At 61.4% G+C, this 17,184-nt stretch overlaps 2 protein-coding genes across 2 annotated transcripts; one reads left to right on the forward strand and one right to left on the reverse strand.

Moving 5' to 3' along the window:
- Positions 1–3,307: 3,307 nt before the first annotated feature.
- Positions 3,308–5,441, forward strand: TEKTIP1 (tektin bundle interacting protein 1; the record flags this gene model as incomplete). Its single annotated transcript, XM_084249042.1, has 4 exons — positions 3,308–3,414; positions 4,729–4,967; positions 5,043–5,168; positions 5,263–5,441. The coding sequence occupies exons 1-4, from the start codon at positions 3,332–3,334 to the stop codon at positions 5,439–5,441; spliced, it is 627 nt and encodes a 208-aa protein (XP_084105168.1). The 5' UTR covers positions 3,308–3,331.
- A 132-nt stretch (positions 5,442–5,573) lies between these two features.
- On the reverse strand, positions 5,574–15,316 carry MFSD12 (major facilitator superfamily domain containing 12; the record flags this gene model as incomplete). Its single annotated transcript, XM_084249544.1, has 10 exons — positions 5,574–6,040; positions 6,153–6,283; positions 7,346–7,440; positions 7,524–7,694; positions 8,233–8,325; positions 8,422–8,514; positions 8,770–8,952; positions 9,072–9,210; positions 10,877–11,087; positions 15,019–15,316. 10 exons carry the CDS (start codon positions 15,314–15,316, stop codon positions 6,018–6,020), a joined length of 1,437 nt encoding a protein of 478 aa, XP_084105670.1. The 3' UTR covers positions 5,574–6,017.
- Between the last annotated feature and the right edge of the window lie 1,868 nt (positions 15,317–17,184).

The following is a 17,184-nucleotide window of genomic DNA, read 5'->3' on the forward strand; positions in this document are numbered from 1 at the left end:
ATGAACGCAGCCGGGGTGGGACAGGGAGCCGGGCCTGGAGAGCCCCTGAAGATTGTCATTAAAACCTGATTTCCAACCCTGTCAGCCGCTGTTTGGGGCGGGAGTGTGGTCGGGCACCGTCAGGGATGGAGCTGTCTCCCTGCACACGGCAGCCCCACGGCCTGACTGGACCTCTGTGCTTGGAGCAGCGCACGCACCTCCCAGGACCTCGCCAGCTCCCGTTCATGTCGTCACTGCCTCGTCGGGGCTGCATGCTCTCCCAGAAGTGTGTGCTTGCCGCCGCCACTGCCTCGTTTGCAACTGACAGCGGATGCCTGGCCGGCGAGCCGGTGAAGTGCTCTGCAGAGGACCCAGCACCCGGGCCAGGGGGCAGAGGGACAGTCCCTCCTGGTCCTGGTTTCCTTCCGGCCGCCTCCGCCTACCCAGCAGCCGTCCTGGTGACTGTCGGCTGTGGCTCGGCGGCGGGAGCTGGGCGGGCTCCACGCTGAAGATCATCTCACAATGGACTTGGTGTCCAAGGAAAACGGAAGTGTGACCCCTTGCTCACCCTGACCCCTGCCCTTCCTGTCACTCCACGGTCACAGCTGAGCCCTGTCCCCAGATGGAACTCGGCTCCTGTGACTTGGCTCCTGGCAGTCAGTGCGTGGCCTGAAATGTGCCCCGAGAGCCAGGTCCCCTGGCACCTGCCCCTGCCCGGCCCTTCCCTCCAGGCCACCCGGCTGGGTTCTTTCTCTTTACCAGGGAAACCGGGGGAGGCGCACCTGCAGGGATGGCCCCCTCTGTATGCCCTGGGCTTCCCTGACCTCTGCTCCCACGTCCTCCTCCCTGCCTCCAGCTGCGTTGGGCCCGTCGCCTCCCACTGGAGAAATGGGAGGGGGAAGGGGGGTGGCGTGTGGCCAGGGAAGGGCCACACGAGCCCCATGGGTTGCCCTGGCTGTGCGTGGGGACCCCATCTCTAGGTTCTGACAGATTTGTCATGGATGTGCATGTGTATATATGTATTTGTGACTTTTCTTTGGATTTGTTTTATGTATTTGTAAATTGGTCCGAGAAATGTTTAAGGCTAGTTGGGGGCGGAGGGGGGGCGCCCGCTGTGCCTCATGTAAAGGAGGGGGTGAGCGAACCTGCTTGAATTCTGGGAGGGTAGGGGACCCGGTCTTCTGCCTGGCCCGTCCTGGCGTCTGCCTGCCGCAGGGACAGGTGAGGACCCCATGTACATAGATGTGGGTGTTTCCATCAGTCAAGATCTTTTTGTTTGTTTGAGTCTTTTTTTTTTTTTTTTTTCCTTTCTAAGAAAATGATTCCCGTCTGGACTGCGCCGCCTCCCTGTGCCGTTGCCAAAGCGCCCAGGGGCTGGCTTGGGGGCTGGGTAGTGTCCGCCTGAGGGTGGAAAGGAGGGCTGGCCCCGGCCCCGGGGCAGAGTGCACCTGTTCTCCCGTACTGTGGTGTCATTAAACCAGTTGTGGGGTCGTGCATGGTTGGGGCCGACTGTCTCCCGCACCCGACTCCTGGCCCCAGCCCAACCTGAGCGCTGCTAGGAGGATGGGGAGTGGCCTGCCCTGGGGCCAGTGGGCTGGAGAGGCCACTTAGGCATCTTCAGGGGACACAGGTGTCCCCAGTTCCCGGTCTAGTGGATTCGTGCCAGTCCTTGGAGCCCAAACCAGGGTGTGTCCCAGCAGTCAGGAAGAGGTGCCCATCCCAGTCTCCATCAGGAAGTTGCCAGGAGAAAGAGGAGGGGGCAGGTCAGGGTGGGGGGGAGATTGGGGGCCCCACACAGTGGTTCTCATGTGGCAGGTGATGTTGCCTCCTCCAGGATGGGAACATAGCAGGGTGCGCCCCATACCCCATACCGGCGAGGCTGGAAGATGGCAGCAGAGGTTGAGTGGAGTGGCAAGACTTGTCTTGGGTTTCATGGCCCTCACATGTTGACTCAGCTGTGAAGGGGAGAGGAGTTGGTGACACTGGTAGCGGAATGTGAAGTGACAGGCGCAGAGAAGGGAGGTGTGGGGCTTGCGGGGGGTGGGGGGGGCGCATCTGAGGCATCTGCACAGAGCAGCTGCCCTGACTGGTGGGGCACGCCGGCCTGTCCCTCCCCGTGATGGTCCCCGTCCTGGACACGAGGCGGCAAGCTGCTCTCCCGGGGTGTCGCGTGAGTGGGTGATGCAATGGAAGCTCATGTAGCTTCACTGGTGGGCACGAGGCCTCGAGAAAGGACAGTTTTAAATCGGGGTTTTGCTAAGGGCCTGAGGAAGAGCTGGGGGGCTGGGGGCACCTGGGCAAGAGAGCGCCAGGCGGTGGATGCGCAGGCGGGGGGTGGGGGCAGGGTGTTGCCAGGTATGTTGAGAAACAGGCGGCGCGCTAGGGGATGCAGGCAGGGAGGGGACTAGGCAGGTGATACGGAGGGGGACTTGGGCTTCGGCCTGGAGGGAGGGGGGCCCTGGGTGTGTGCTGGGGTGGGGAGAGGCGCGACTGCTGTGCGCACACCCACGGCAGGTCCAGAGGGGGACGGCCTCTGCTCCAGCCCAGCGGGCAGCGTGACGGGCCTCGGACAGGTGGAGGTGGCGCTGTGAAGTACAGTTTACCATCTTAAAGCCAACGGTTTAGTAGCGTGTGGCGTTTACGGAGTTGTCCATCACCGTGCTCGATTATAGAATATTCCATCTCCCCCAAAAGAAGCCCTGGGTCCCATCAGCATTTATCTCCAGCCCCTGGCACCATGAACCCCACTTCTGTCTCTCTGGACATTTCTCGTCAGTGGACTCGCACCGCGTGGCCTCGTGTGTCTGGCTTCTCTCCCCGAGTGGCGTGTTCGGGCCCCTCCCCTCGGTGGCCTGTGCGCCCCCTCCTTTTCATGACTGAGTCATACTCCAGTGTGTGGCGGCCGAGCCGATGCGTGTCCAACCATCGATGGGCTGTTCTCTGTTGTGAATCATGCTGCTGTGAATATTCTCGTACACGTTTTGCTCTGGATGTTTTGGAAACGGAAATGAAGGGCTGGCTGGGGGAGTGAGAAGGGAGGAGTTGGGGCTTGGAGGCTCCCAGCTAGAAGGCCTGCAGGGGTGGAGCTGAAGGGACCCCTCTGTGGGGATGTGGGGAGAGGCCCCTGGTCAGTGTGTGAGGTGCGGGGGCTCAGCGGCTCCCCACCAAGGCGTGTCTCCACCCCCAGCAGCCCCTGTGCCCTTATCCTAGCTCCTCAGCTGGGGAAAGGAGGGAGTGGCCTGGATGGCCAGCCTGGCCTGCTGTTGCCAGGACACCATGGGTGGCCTTTGTCCAGTCAACAATGCTCCCACATGCCTTCTCAGCGGGAGCGCCAAGGGACCCAGAGGCAGACATGCAGACCCTGAGGCGGGAGGCCACCAGGCCCTACATCCCCCGGCGGACCCTGGAAGTGGACTTCCCGGCATCTCTGTACAGGTAGGCCCCCTGGAGCCCCTAAATCGAGCCTGAATCCTCCCCTCCTCCTGGGGTTTCGGGCCTGATTGGATTTGGCTTTCCTAGCGTCTACTTCTTTGTCAAAGGCACGTCCGTGCTACACCCCAGCTGCCTCACCCCAGCCTGGCCGGTCCCTGCGCCGCCTCCCCACCTCCCTGCCGCTCGGCCCCCACCGGCCCTCCCTGCACTCCGAGCCAGGCGAGTGTGCGCTGGTCGCCACGCACAGAAACGTGTCCTCTCCCGAGATCCGCGTGGGCAGATTGGTTCCTTTTGAGGCCATGAGGGAGCGTCCCTTGCTCTGCAGCTCAGGCAGGGTCCGGCGTCCTTGGCGTCCTTTGGCTCCAGCCTCTGCCGCCATCTTCACCCGGCTCGTCCCCGTACGTCCATGTCCATGTCAGGTCCCCCTCCTGACAAAGACCAGGCATTGCGGTAGGGGCACCCGAAGCCGCTGTGACCTCGCCCTAATGGGCAACATCTGCTAGACCCTATTTCCAAGTCAGGTCACCTCCTGGGGCCCTAGATGGATGCTGTTCCGCCCAGTGGGGAACCCATTCAATGACAGTCTGTGCAGCTGGAAAGCAGCCAAGGTCCCTGTGCCACTTGCGCCACTCCACTCCCGCGCAGTAGGGAGGGAAATAAGGGAGTTGAGTGGCGCAGGTTTCCACATTGGTGTAACGAAAGGGGCACACACACTTGCACACCCACCCCTGCTCATTGCTGTAAGCAAGCAGAAGAAACGAGGACAAGCGGCAGCCGCGCGGGAGACCCCGGTTCATCGGGTGCTGTTTTATTGTTTACTTGCATTGACACACGACGTGCATTTTCAGTCCAGAGTGCTGCAGTTGTGCAGGACCCCAGAACCCAGCCGGGGTCCGGTTCCTGAGGCTGGTGGTCCAGAGCCCACCAGCCCGAGTCTGCCTTGGGTGAGACTCAGGAGTTTCTGGTTTCCTGTGCTCTGATGAAATCCACCAGAGCAGCTTCTAAGCTAGGCCCTGGGTGCAGCAACCCCACGGGCACCCCCTTGGGGCAGACACTTCAGCCCCCTCTCCCCAGGGTGGAAGCCGGTTTCTGCTTAAGCAAGCAGCCTCCCCAGCCTTGGGGTCCGGCACTGAAGGCTATATCTGATGCAGCAGCGTAGGGCCGGGGGAGGCCCTTGAGCCTTGGCCAGGCCTTTGTATCCTCCATCCTGGCCATGAGGTCACAGGGCCCATTCTAGAGCTGGGCAAGCTGAAGCTAGGGGAGGGGCAGGGACAGCATAGGCTCAGCCTTTGTCCCCCCCAAATCCCCTACCCCTAGCGATGACTATCTGTCCCTGGAGGGACCCCGCTGGACGCCAGCCATCAAGCAGGCAACATGTTGGAAGTACACACCCATGGGAAGAGACGCAGCCGGTCACCACTGGTACACTGGCCTGACTAACTCGGACTCCCGAGAAGCCTGGTACACGCTCCCTCGGGCCCTGGACAGGCCCCACCGAGAGGCTTACACCCGCTGGCACGGCTGCCATGGCCACCGGGAGCACAGCATGCCCTCGGGTGAGTGTTCAGTCCCGCAGGACCTACTCTGGGCCGTGGGCAGGGACCAGAGATGACTTCCCTCCCTCCCCACAGCCTACACCCAGCACCTGCGGGAGACGTCCTGGTACGACCCTGTGATCCCTGCCCAGTACAAGGACCCCAGCACTCGGTGGGGGAGCATGCTGTGGACAGACAGGCCCATCCGGGGCAAGGAATACGGTGAGGCGAGGGACCGGGCGCCGGGGCGGGGGAGCATGGCCACCCTGGGTCAGGAAGCCAGGGACAGGAGGTGACGAGGGTCCCGGCCCCACAGTGCTCAACAGGAACCGATACGGGGTGGAGCCGCCGTGGCGGGTGTCTGACTACGTGCCCTACCTGTCGGCGCCCCAGCGCCCCCACTACACCACCCAGAACTACCGGCAGTGGGACCTGGAACCCTACTGCCCCTCCACCAAGCAGCGGCCCCCACCCGTCTACACGCCCACTCACTGATAAAGACCATGCTGCCAGCCTGCGGCTCTCTGCTTGGCGTGGGGAAGATCGGGGAACGCGGCCCTCGCCCCACTGTCCCCTTCCAGGGCCCCAGGCAGACAGCCGAGGCGCAGTCCTCACCCACGGGTGACTTTATTTATGGTCAGCGGCAGCCCAGCACCAGGGAGCTGGACACAATCCCCCAGACGGCACTCCCTGCAGCTGAGGCCTGGGCCAGTCCCCAGCGCCGAGTCCTGGAAGGCTCGGTGCTGATGCCATCCTCCAGGGGCCTGAGCGTCTGCCCCCGCATTCCGGAGTGCAGCCCAGATCATCCAGAAAGCTGGGCTGGAGTGGTTGGGAGCGGGGCGACTCCCAAGCCTGCCAGACCCCATGGGCCCTGGATACCAGAAGGTCCAGCTAGGTGTCCCCACTGGGTCCTGCCCATCCTGTCCGGCCTTTCCCACCAGTCCTGCATCCAGGCAGGGGTGGGGGCCGAGGATCTGAGAAGTGGGGTTGGGCTGCTCTGGAAGCCTCTGCTGAGCATCCCATGTGTGCACAGCTGCGGTTCGCCTGCAGCGGGCAGGAGGCCTAGGGGAGTCAGGGTTGAGCTCCAGGCTCCCCTGCAAGAGAAGGTGGGAGTGGGGTTAAGTGAGCCGTAGGACAAGCCCCTCCCTGTCTCAGCCCTCCCACCCATGGCTGGTTTGGGATTTTATGGGGGAGTCAACAACTCACAGCTCCGAAGGCGGATGGGCCAAACAAGCAGACTGCACAGAGTGAAGGTGGCGGCCACGCCCACACCACCGGTCACGGCCACCATGACCCAGTGGTAGAAGCCCACGCAGGCTCTGCAGCAGAGCTCCGAGCTGGGGGGAGGCAGAGTGTGTGAGCAGAACCTGGAGACTCCCTCCAACCCCACCTGGGCCTCCCACCTCAGACGAGGGCAGCCTTTCTGGGCACTCAGGCCCGAAGCTGGGGGTCACCCTGGACCCAGTCTCCTGCCGCTCTGACACACCATCCAGTACTGTTGACTCTGCCTTCAAAATCTTTCCAGAAGCCACTCATTTCTGCCCCTCCTCAGCCCCCATCAGGTCCACCCCATTGTTACCAGCCTGGATCGATGCAGTCCGCAACTCCACCCTCACTCCACACAATCCGTCCTCCCTGAAGCAGCCCAGGAGGTGCCCATGAGCACCCAAGTCAGGTCCCGCCCCTTTGCCAACCGCTGGGAGGGAGGGTAAAGGCAGAACCCAAGATGCCCGTGGCCCAGGAGGACCTGCACAACCTGCACCACCCCTCCCACTGCGCCAATCACGTGGGTCTCCTGACTGCCTCCAACGTGCCAGCCCAGTCCTACCCCGGGGCCTTTGCATGCATTGTGTCCATTTGCCTAGAACTGCCAGGCCTCCGGTCCTAGACCACCTCCTCAAGGAAGCCCTCCTGACAACCTGCACCAGTCAGACCTCTGTAAACAACCCCTCACCACTGGATAACATACTTATTTGTGCAATTATTAATGTGGCTGGCATCACCCCAGCTCTGTGAGGACAGGGGACCAGGCCAACTTTGGTTCCCAGATCCTGAGCTTCTATAAGGCACAAAACTCAATGGTCTAGCACCATCTGGATCTGGAACCCTCATTTCTAAAGGTCTGAGTCTCCCTCTCTGGTATCCCGCACCCACTGCCCTCACATTCCCCCTGATGTTTGTGCTGCGTCCTCAATGCCCAGGACAACATTCAGCATTTGTTGAATGAATAAACAAAGTACCCAAGGTAAGGAACAACCAAGCCTCCCAGCCTGTGCCCCCCACCCGGGTGGGGTCTTTCTCCACACTGAGTCCTCAGACTTGGAGTAGGGCCTGCACACAGCACACGCCCAGCAGGCTCTTCCTAACGAGGGAGCGAATGAGTGGGCGGTGGCACTCACGTGCAGGGGTGCAGGCTCTGGATGACCATGACTGCCAGCCCGTTGGCTACCTTATCCGAGAAGCTCATGGCGCCATACACGAAGGCTCCGCTGTGCTGGGGGATGCAGGCGAGAGAGGTCAGTGCCCACAGTCCCAGCTCTGGTCCCAGCCCCAGCTGGCCCTGCCCACCAGCCCTACCGTGTGGGAGCCAATGAGGTCGGCTGTCATGGCCAGTGAAGTGACAAGGATGGTGGCACAACCGGTGCCCAGCAGTACGGCTACCGCATACACAGCCACGCCCAGCTCATCTGCCAGCGCCACCCAGGCTGCAAAGGCCAGGATCACCAGGAGGCCCGAAAAGTAGGTCATCTGTGGAGGAGGCCAGCCTGGCGTCAGGCTCACTTCGGGGTACCTGCCTCTCTGCTCTTCAGTCTGCCTTACCCCCACCCCTCCGCCAGCAAAGGAGGGGTCAAGTTGGACTGTCCAATTCTGACCTCAGGGAATTCGTAGACCCTGAGGCTGCACTGCTGATGCCTGGGAGCCGGGCAGCCTGATGCTGCTGCTGCCGCCAGACTGTGGCTGTTTACGTCTAAATGTGAATCGTTTAAAATTAAAATGAAGGATTCAGGTCCTAGGTCATGTAACGTACGTTTCAAGCACTCAATGGCCACACCTTGCTACCACACTGGACACACAAAGTTCTAGAGTTCCTCAGCCCTAGTTCTCAGTCTTGAGTACCTGAGATGCTCAGAATCTAGGATTCTAGAATTACTGGTTTCCAGACCCGGGGATCAACAAGGTGCAGATGAATGTTGTGGCCTGTACTCATCCAAGTGCTGGAGGTCTGAGCTCACAGCTGAGGCCCCGCCCCTCCACCCAGCCCCCACCGGCAGCCACGCCCACTCACATTCCTCCCGATGCACTTGTTGACCGGCTTCATGAGGAAGGAGGAGAAGAAGCCGCTGAGGTACATCACTAGTGGGATGGTGGCAATAAATTTCTGCAGGGTCAGAGTTAGGTATGTGCATTATACAGGTGTGGCTCCGCGCTGGGCCTCCCCCCGCCCCACTGCCGCCGCTGCCCCCTGCCAGCTCACCTTGGGCAGTTTGAGGGAGTAGGTGAGGTACATGGCCATGTACGTCTGGGACAGGTTCACAATGAGCCTGGTGCTCATGTACAGCAAGCCCACCTGTGGACAGACCACCTGGAGTCAGCGGCGCTTCCCTCCCACCCGCAGGGGCGCGGGGGCCTAGGGGAGCACCTGTGGCTGGTACACAATGCACTAGCGGCGGCTGCCAATGGAAGCGCAGCGGGTTGGCATGGAGAAGCTACTGTGTTTCCTCCTGCATTTGCCATCCCTGCCTGCTGCAGGGCAGTACGGGGCTTGAAGGGCAAGGGGCATCAACTCTAGGCCCCGCCACCAACCCTCCCCACCATGACATACCTGGTAAAAGGCTGGTTCCCGAAGCCAGTGGTTCCACAGCAGCAAGGGCCTGGCAGTAGCGGGGGCCAGCAGGGGGGTGTGTTCATCTGGCTCCGCCACCTGGGGCCGGCGCCCCTCCCTGGTGCCCAGGTGAAACAGTAGGGAGAAGACTGCTCCCACGCCCACCACCAACAGGGAGAGGTTCTGGGGAACAGCAGGAGAGGGATCAGCGGCAGTTCTCATGACCTGAACCCCAGGTTCAGGGCCTTTGGGGTGTCCCACCAGCCAGCAGCGGCCTTGGCCCACCCTGGGGCCCAGCTCACCCGGAACACCGGCACATCTTGGACCCCCAGCTGGTCACTGATGTCCTCGGCAGGCCCCACATGTGTGGAGCCCTGCAGGTGCAGCAGGAGCCAGGCAGCACCATAGACAGTGATGTTGGCAACCACGGTGAAGGCATACCTGGCGCAGCAGGAAAGCCCTCAGTTTAGGCAGTAACCACACGGCCACTTCCTCCGCAGGTCGGAGCTGTTTGTGGTGTCTGGGGGATCTCTGGCTGATGGGTGATTTCAGCCACTAACACATCAGGAGGCCCCAGGGAAGCCCTGCTGGCCTCAGTTTCCCCAACCAGCTAGCTGATGATTACAGCTGTGACCTACAACGAGACTGGGATATCGCAGCTGCAGGAACCGGGGTACAGACTCTCCAAACTGGGGCTAAGGCAGGGCTGCAAACCCCAAGTCTGAGAACCTGAGATGCTCAGAAGCCAGGATTCTGCCACCAAGGAATTCTTGGTTTCCACATCCTGGGCTTCAACAGGGCAAGGGCTCCATGGTCTAGAATCATCTGCAGCCCGGAATCATGACCCTCTAGGGGCTTGGCCAGAATGGGTACGCGTGTGCGTGTGCGTATGAGTGTGTCTGGATCTCACCAGGGCTGTTTCTGAAAGTGGTAACAAGCCCACGCCCAGCGCTCAGAGAGGACCTGAAGCTGGCAGGAAGTGCCCGCAGGTGGAAAATGCGCCCTCAGTCTGACCAGCTGGGCCCCATCCACTGGGCCCCTGGGAGGCCCAGGCATTGGGTAACCCCATCGTTCGTGCCCGGGAGCACATGGCCAGAATGGGGAACTCAGAAGCAGGGCGGGGGAGGAGGCGGCCCGCCTGAGCAGAACCGGTGTCAAGCGGGCTGGTTTGAAGACACGTGGACCAGTCACAAGATGCTGTGCAAAGAGCAGGAGGACCCTTTCCCGGCACCCGTGGTGAGGTGGGCCTCCAGCCTTGTGCCACCTTCGCCTGAGCTGCCCCTTCCTGCTGGAATCAGCACTCCTGTGCCCGCTTCCTGCTGTGTAAGCAGCACAGGGACCCACTCTGCTCACGCCTGGTGTTAGCATGTGACCTCGGGTTTGTTGTAAGGAAGGAATTGTTGTAAGGAAGACACTCTCTGCCAAGTACACAGCAGTCATCCCATAAATGCTCCCATTATATCAGCACTAACCCCTTTAAGGACCTCACATAAGTTGACAGACAAGCAGGCACTCACTGTACCCGTGTGCAAAGGACAGGAGTCCCAGACCACCTCAGAGTGCCCCAAGCCCCGGTCCTGCCCTCATCCCCTGCTGTGGGGATGGCCTACGGTGTGGGTGTCACTCCTAGGTGAAGGTAAAAGTCTGTGGCAAAGGGAAAGAGATTTGGTGGATGTATTTGCGCCCTTAACCAGTCTTCATTCATCGGAAGAGTATCCTGGGTTGGCCTGACCTAATCAGGCGAGCCCTAGAAAGCGAGCTCAGGCCTTCCTGGACATCCCAGAGTCCGGCCGGCCTCAGAGCAGCAACGAGCCACCGTGACTCCTACACGTGCAGGAAAATGAATTCTGCCACCACCAACTACACGAGCACAGCAGAAAGACCCCACGCCTCCGATGGGACCGCAGCCCCTGACACCCGATGACAGCCCTGAGACCGGTACCAGACCCCTGACCCGCAGAAGCCGGGAGGTGATAAATGTGTGGTTTCAGGCCTCTGGCTTCGTGGTCACTGCTACATGGCAACGGCTGACTGACAGCCCACGAGAAAGGGTGGCCCCAGCGCCGCTGCCCTGTGGTGCCCCCTGCCCTGCCCGCCGGGGTGGTACCTGAGGGCCGTGAGCTCCACCTTCTCCTGGTCGTTGGTGACAAGCTCGGGGATGAGGCTGAGGTGGGCGATCTGGGTGGCGGCCCAGCCAAACTGGAAGATGACGATGAAGGGCGCGTAGTACAGGAGGGCGGCCCACTCGGGCGTGGCGGCCCCGCAGCCCAGGCAGGGGCTGAAGATGAAGGGGAAGGAGAGCAGGACGCAGACGGTGCCTGCGGACAGGCGGGAGGGGTGCAGGTCAGGCTCCGCGTCTGCCCTCAGCCCGGGGCTGGGGGGAGGTGGCGGACGGGGCACGACACAGACACAGACAAGGCCAAAGTCAGCAGTCCAGGGCAGGGGGCTGGCAGCCTGGGGCTCCCCAGGTTTCTGGCCCCTTTGGCAAATGGGGAAACAGGCAGAGAGTTCTGGGGTGCCCTGAGGTCACAGAGCAAACAAGCCAGAGGGTCCAGGCTTCCACCCACCGATTCGGGCTTGTGTTTGATGGGGAAACTGAGGCACAGAACACATTACGCACCCTGAGGGCACACGCTGTAACTAGCACGGGGGCGGGGCCAGAACACTTGTCCAGGTGTCCAGAAGGGGCAGGAGTGGCACTCCCCCCCCCCCCCCACACACACACACGAGGTCGGCGCCCTGGGGAATGCCTGGGGGCCGAAGCCCTGAGGCAACACAGCAGGTTGGAGTGGCCCTCGAGGACCCTGATGACCGCCCATGGCAGCCCCTCCCTGCCCTGCCCAGGAGCGCCCTTCTGTCCCCAGCTCCTATCAAGTCTGTGCGGCCACCGGGAGGCAGGAGCCAGGAGAAGCCCGACGGCCCCTGGCCTCCGAGTCCCAGTGTCGCCCCCAGCCTGTAAAGGGGCCTCTTCATGGACCACACTCAGAACAAGCCCAAGCCCGCCCTGTACCCCCACGCCCTGCATGACCTGCCGACCCCTCCCTCCCTCTGCTCCAGCTGCAGGGGCCTCCTGGCTGTTCCTCCCACACGCCAGCCGCCATCCTGCGCCAGGCCTGTGCCCTCTGTCTGGAGCGCCCATCCCCTCACATCGTAGCAAGGCGGGGCCCTGTTCATCCCTCAGGACTCAATTCAAATGGCACGTCCCCCGAGAGGAGGTCCCGGCACCAGCAGCCCCCGCAGCCCGACACCATCTGGACTCCACTCTCCTTCCTTCCTTTGGACGCCTTTGCGCACACGCAGGAATTCCCCCGTCCATACGCCTGCCGTTTCCTGTCAGCCGCCCCCACCAGCCTGGGGTCTCTGTGGGTGGGTATAATAAGTCTCTCAAAAGTCACTCCTGTGTCCCTGGCACCTAGCCCGAGATTGGCACATCACTATCTCCTGAATGATGAAAAATAATAATAGTGGATTCTGCTTATAGCCCAAAGAGATGGATGTTATTATCTCTGTTGCCCAGATTGAAAAACAGAGTAAGCCACAGAGCTAAGAATCCAGCTGCTGGCCCCCAAACTTCAATCCTTCACTCCAGCCCTGCACTTCCTCCCTTCCAGGAGCTACTGGAGGAGGCCAGGACATGCTTGCCAGCGAGACTGACTTCCCCCCTCCTCCCAACAGCTCCGGAGGTGACCTCATCCCCGAGACCCTGGGCCTATCCCCGCAGTCCTGGGATTGGGGAAATGAAACCAAAACCACCCTTTTGTTTCTCTGGAACTGGTGTCTGGGAGAGACTTCCTGGTAGAGTGCTGGGGGCCTGGGGGCACCCCAGATTAGGCACAAACTGTTGACTCTAGTCAGAATAACATGCTGCCCTGACCAAACTCCAAGTTAACCACTGTGTGGGCCGGGCAGCCTGACTGGGAGTCCTTAGGCTAATGACTTTGCTTCTTTGGGCCTCAGTTTTTATTTCTTTTTCTTAAGATTTATTTATTTATTTATACAAGCACTGGGTACAGTCAGAAGCGTGGGAAGGTGAGAGAATTCACCAGAGCCTGAATGGGGAACAGAACAGGCAGACTGACGATATACACTGCTGAGGGGAGCAGCGGGCGTGGCAGGAGAGGTCTATCACGCCATGTGGGACCCTCACCGGTGGCGGGGATCGAACCGGCGCTGCAGAGGCTGCGGGCAGCTTCACAGCCCAGCACTCAATTGCTGTGCCACCAGGGGAGGCCCTGGGCCTCAGTTTTTAGAAAAGGGAGATAATGGCACTTATTGTCAGCATGAGAATTAAGAATGAGTGTAAAATTGAGGAGCTCCTGCTACTTACACCAAGCCACCTTGTGCCTCATCAACTTCAAATCCATATTTCACACCTTTGTGTGTGCTGTTGACGACACACATGTGCTCCTACTCATCCTTCAAAACCCCAAAGTTAATATCCTCTCTGCCGGATTTCTACTTCTTCCTTATGAAACCTACCCCATGGGAATGAATGTCCATATATGGTTTTAAGGGCCCTCTCTGGAATGGGGGATCCCTGAGATCTTGCTAAGGGGAAAAGTGAGTCCATTATCCTCACCCACAGATCCAGGGGTGAAATTAGAGAAGTGGGCACTGTTGCCAAAGCGACCTTTACTGAAGTCACCACATCAGGTGTCAGCCTGAAACTACCTTGTCAGTGAGTCCACATGATCATAGACAATGTGGCATTCGAGGTGTGGGTGCAGCTCTGCTGACAGCCCCCACACTGCCAGAGAGGGTCCCTGCTAATGTCCATCTTCACACAAGGAGCTCATAGTCTCAGTCTCCTGCCTCTCCCTGTTCCCTTTGACGGTGGCTATAGTGTAAAGGGACCCAAGAACAGACTGGGTGTCTCCAGTGCTTAAGAAACCTGAATTCCAATGCCGCCCTCCCCCCCACCGCCCCCCTCCACTGCCCCTTGGCCACTTGCAGAACTGCTGTGTCTTGCAAAATCATCTCTCAAGAATGCCTGAGGCAAATCATATCTCCCTGGTCATTGTTCACGGAGCAAGGAGACACCACCAGCTCCTCCTGGCTTCTAGAAGTCTGTAGCCCAGAATTCCAAGGAGTGGGCAGAACTCCTGGCCCTGCCTCCTAAATTCTCAGCAGGCCCCAAACGCCAGGGTTTAGCAGGCACTTCTGCCACGGAGAGCGGCTGGGGCTAATCTCAAGGCCCAGAGTCCAGGTGGGCAGCAAAGGGTCACCTACCAGGAGGGAGGCATTATCCTGGGGTGCACAGGGACAGGGTGTGCCAACCCATATGGAACCTGCCTCCTCCCCTCACCAACAGCGCTCTGGTCCAGCTAACAGCTGCAGAAGAGTGTGACCCCATTACAACCGGCACACCTCCTGCCCCACTGGCCTGTGTGGGACAGAAGCAGGGCACAGACCCTGATTCTTGTCTCAACTCTCAGCTCCGAAGGCAACCCCCAAATCCCAGCACCAGGTCACCAAAGATGAGGCAAGGGATAGGACCGACAGGCAGAGAGGGAACTCGACGCAGCCTGAACCACAGCCTGAAGTCACCACATCAGGTGTCAGCCTGAAACTACCTTGTCAGTGAGTCCACATGATCATAGACAATGTGGCATTCGAGGTATGGGTGCAGCTCTGCTGACAGCCCCCACACTGCCAGAGAGGGTCCCTGCTAATGTCCATCTTCACACAAGGAGCTAAGTATTTTCCCATTACTTAGTACTTTTGCCAGGGCCATCACCCCGAAGGGCAGATGGAGCGTCAAGGCAGAGCAGGCTGACAGCTAGCACCGCGCAGTCAGACACAACCAGTCAGGGCTGGGGTTGACTCTGAGGAGAAGCCACCTGCAGGATCCCAGCCCGAGGCCGCCGGGAGGGGAGGGCTGGCCACGGGACGACGGGCGGACGGAGAGGCACAGACTGATAAGCAGACAGAGGGGGAGGCTCCTGGGTCGGGCAGATAGAGGTCTAAGCAGTTGCACACACCGGGCGGGGCGGGTCACGGGGCACTGACACCGAGGGGCGGCTCAGGTGCGGCAGACACAAGGAGGAAGCAGGCTCGAGGAAAAAGGGCGAGCGAGGCTCGGGGCGTCTGGCGGGGACAGGCAGGAGGCGCTGGCCCCGGGGGCGCCACGTCGGGTGCTGGGCAGGGCCGCCCGGCGGGAGGCCGGGGACAGGACCACAGCGGAGCCAGGGGGCCTCTGAGCGGCGGGGACCGCGGGCGGGCGGGGCGCGGGGCGCGGCCGGGACTTACCCACCAGGTGCCAAGTCTTGCGGGGGCCGCAGCGGGCGCAGCGGCCGGCGGCGCGGTCGGCCTCGTAGCCCACCAGGGGCGTGCACAGCCCGTCCGCCACCTGGCCGAGCAGCAGCAGCAGCCCCGCGCCGCGCGAGCTGTAGGCGCGCACCGAGTGCAGGTAGAGCAGCAGGTAGGTGAACCACATGGACGCGCTCAGGTCGTTGAGGAAGTGGCCGACCGCGTAGCTCAGCCGCGCGGCCAGGGACAGCGGCTGCGGGGGCGCCCCCGCTCCCGCGGCCGGGGGCCCCGGACCCATGACAACCTGCGGGCGCGCGCCGGGCCGCCGGGCGGGCCTCGCACTGGACCCGGCGCCTCCGTCCGCGCCGCCTCCCGCGTCCGCCGGGTCCGCCCCGACCAGCGCGCCCGCGGCCGCAGAGCCCGCAGCCCGCGGCGCCCCGGGGGCGGGGAATCCCGAGCGGCGGCCGCCTCCGCCAATAGGAGCCGCGCGCCGGGACCCGGAACCAATCGCCAGGAGAGGGCGTGGCCTCGACATCGGCCCGCCCCCCGCGCCGCCGCGCACCGGCCCCGCGGCCCTAGCGCCGACCACCCTGGGGTTCGCGGGGGGCCCCTCCGCGGAGGTGGGGGGAGACGCACGTAGCGCCCCCGCCCAGGCCCCCGCCTCCCGGCCGTCGCCACCCCGGCCTGCCCGCAACTTTACGGGTCTAACGTGGGCTGAGGAAGAGCGAATGGGCTGGGACCGGTCCCAGCTTTCTGCCCCTGGGGGGGCGGGTTACCTCCCGCCCCAAGAGACCCCGTCGGGACCGGAGAGAGCGCATTAGTGCTAATTAATTAGTTATTGCGGATAATAATGGGCTAATCACAATAATAACACCAGCTGGCATTTAACGAGCGCTGACTGTGCCAAGCGCCCCACGTGGGGTTCCTCCCCCGGCGGCGCCGCGGCCTCGGGGGCGGGGCGGGGCTCGTCCCCTTCCCCGGCTGGAGGCGGCCCCGAGGAGGCGGAGGGGACCCCGGGGCTCGGGTACTTGCTCTAGGGACCCGGGCTGACCCCTGCCCGGGGCTGTCTTCCCACGAGCGTCAAGCGCCTGCAAGCACGGGGCGCCTCTCCCCCGCCGCCCAGGCCCCGACGGCGTTGCTTTAACACTTGCACTTGAGGGGCTCCCCGGTGGCGCAGCGGTTGAGCGCTGGGTTGCGAAGCTGCCCGCAGCCTCTGCGACGCCGGTTCGATCCCCGGCTGCTCCCCGGCCACCGGAGGAGGGTCCCACATGGCGCGCAGACCTCTCCTGCCGCCCGCTGCTCCCCTCAGCAGTGTACTTCGGTCCTTCTGCCTGCTCTGCTCCCCGCTCTGGCTCTGGTGAATTCTCTCACCCTCCCGCGCTTCTGACTGTATCCAGTGCTCGTATAAATAAATAAATAAATCTTTAAAAAAAAAAAAAACAAAAAACTTGCACTTGAGCCAGAATTATGGGGTCCAGATCCGGATCTCCCTGCTCCTGCTGTCCCCTCTGGGACAAGTCACTTCATTTTCTCTGGCCTAAGTCTCCCTGGTCTCTGCAATGGGATGATGTGTGTTAAAAGTGGTATTAGTGGGGCCTCCCCGGTGGCGCAGCGTTTGAGCGCTGGGTTGCGAAGCTGCCCGCGGCCTCTGCGGCGCCGGTTCGATCCCCGGCTGCTCCCCGGCCACCGGAGGAGGGTCCCGCATGGCGCGCAGACCCCTCCTGCCGCCCGCTGCTCCCCTCAGCAGTGTACTTCGGTCCCTCTGCCTGCTCTGCTCCCCGCTCTGGCTCTGGTGAATTCTCTCACCCTCCCGCGCTTCTGACTGTACCCAGTGCTTGTATAAAAAAACAAACAAACAAGCAAATAAATAAATAAAACATGCCTCTATTAAAAAAAAAAACACTTTAAAATAAAAAAAAAAAGTGGTATTAGTGCTCTCTCTTAAATTCTCATCCAGAAAGCCATCTCCGCGTCCCAATTTCCCACCCCACCGCCGCTCCCCGCCCCTCCCCGTCGAGCTGTCACTGCCTCTTCCACTGCGCTCTGGTCATTGCTTTATCCCGTGCACATTCTGGGAACTCAAGAAATATCTGTTAAATGACTGATGGTGAAAAAAAATAGGGGAAGAATCAGAAATGCAGATACAAATTGAAAAACAGCTACCCC

Source organism: Talpa europaea (assembly GCF_964194135.1).
Source record: "Talpa europaea genome assembly, chromosome: 12".
In the NCBI taxonomy this organism is placed as follows: Eukaryota; Metazoa; Chordata; class Mammalia; order Eulipotyphla; family Talpidae; genus Talpa; species Talpa europaea.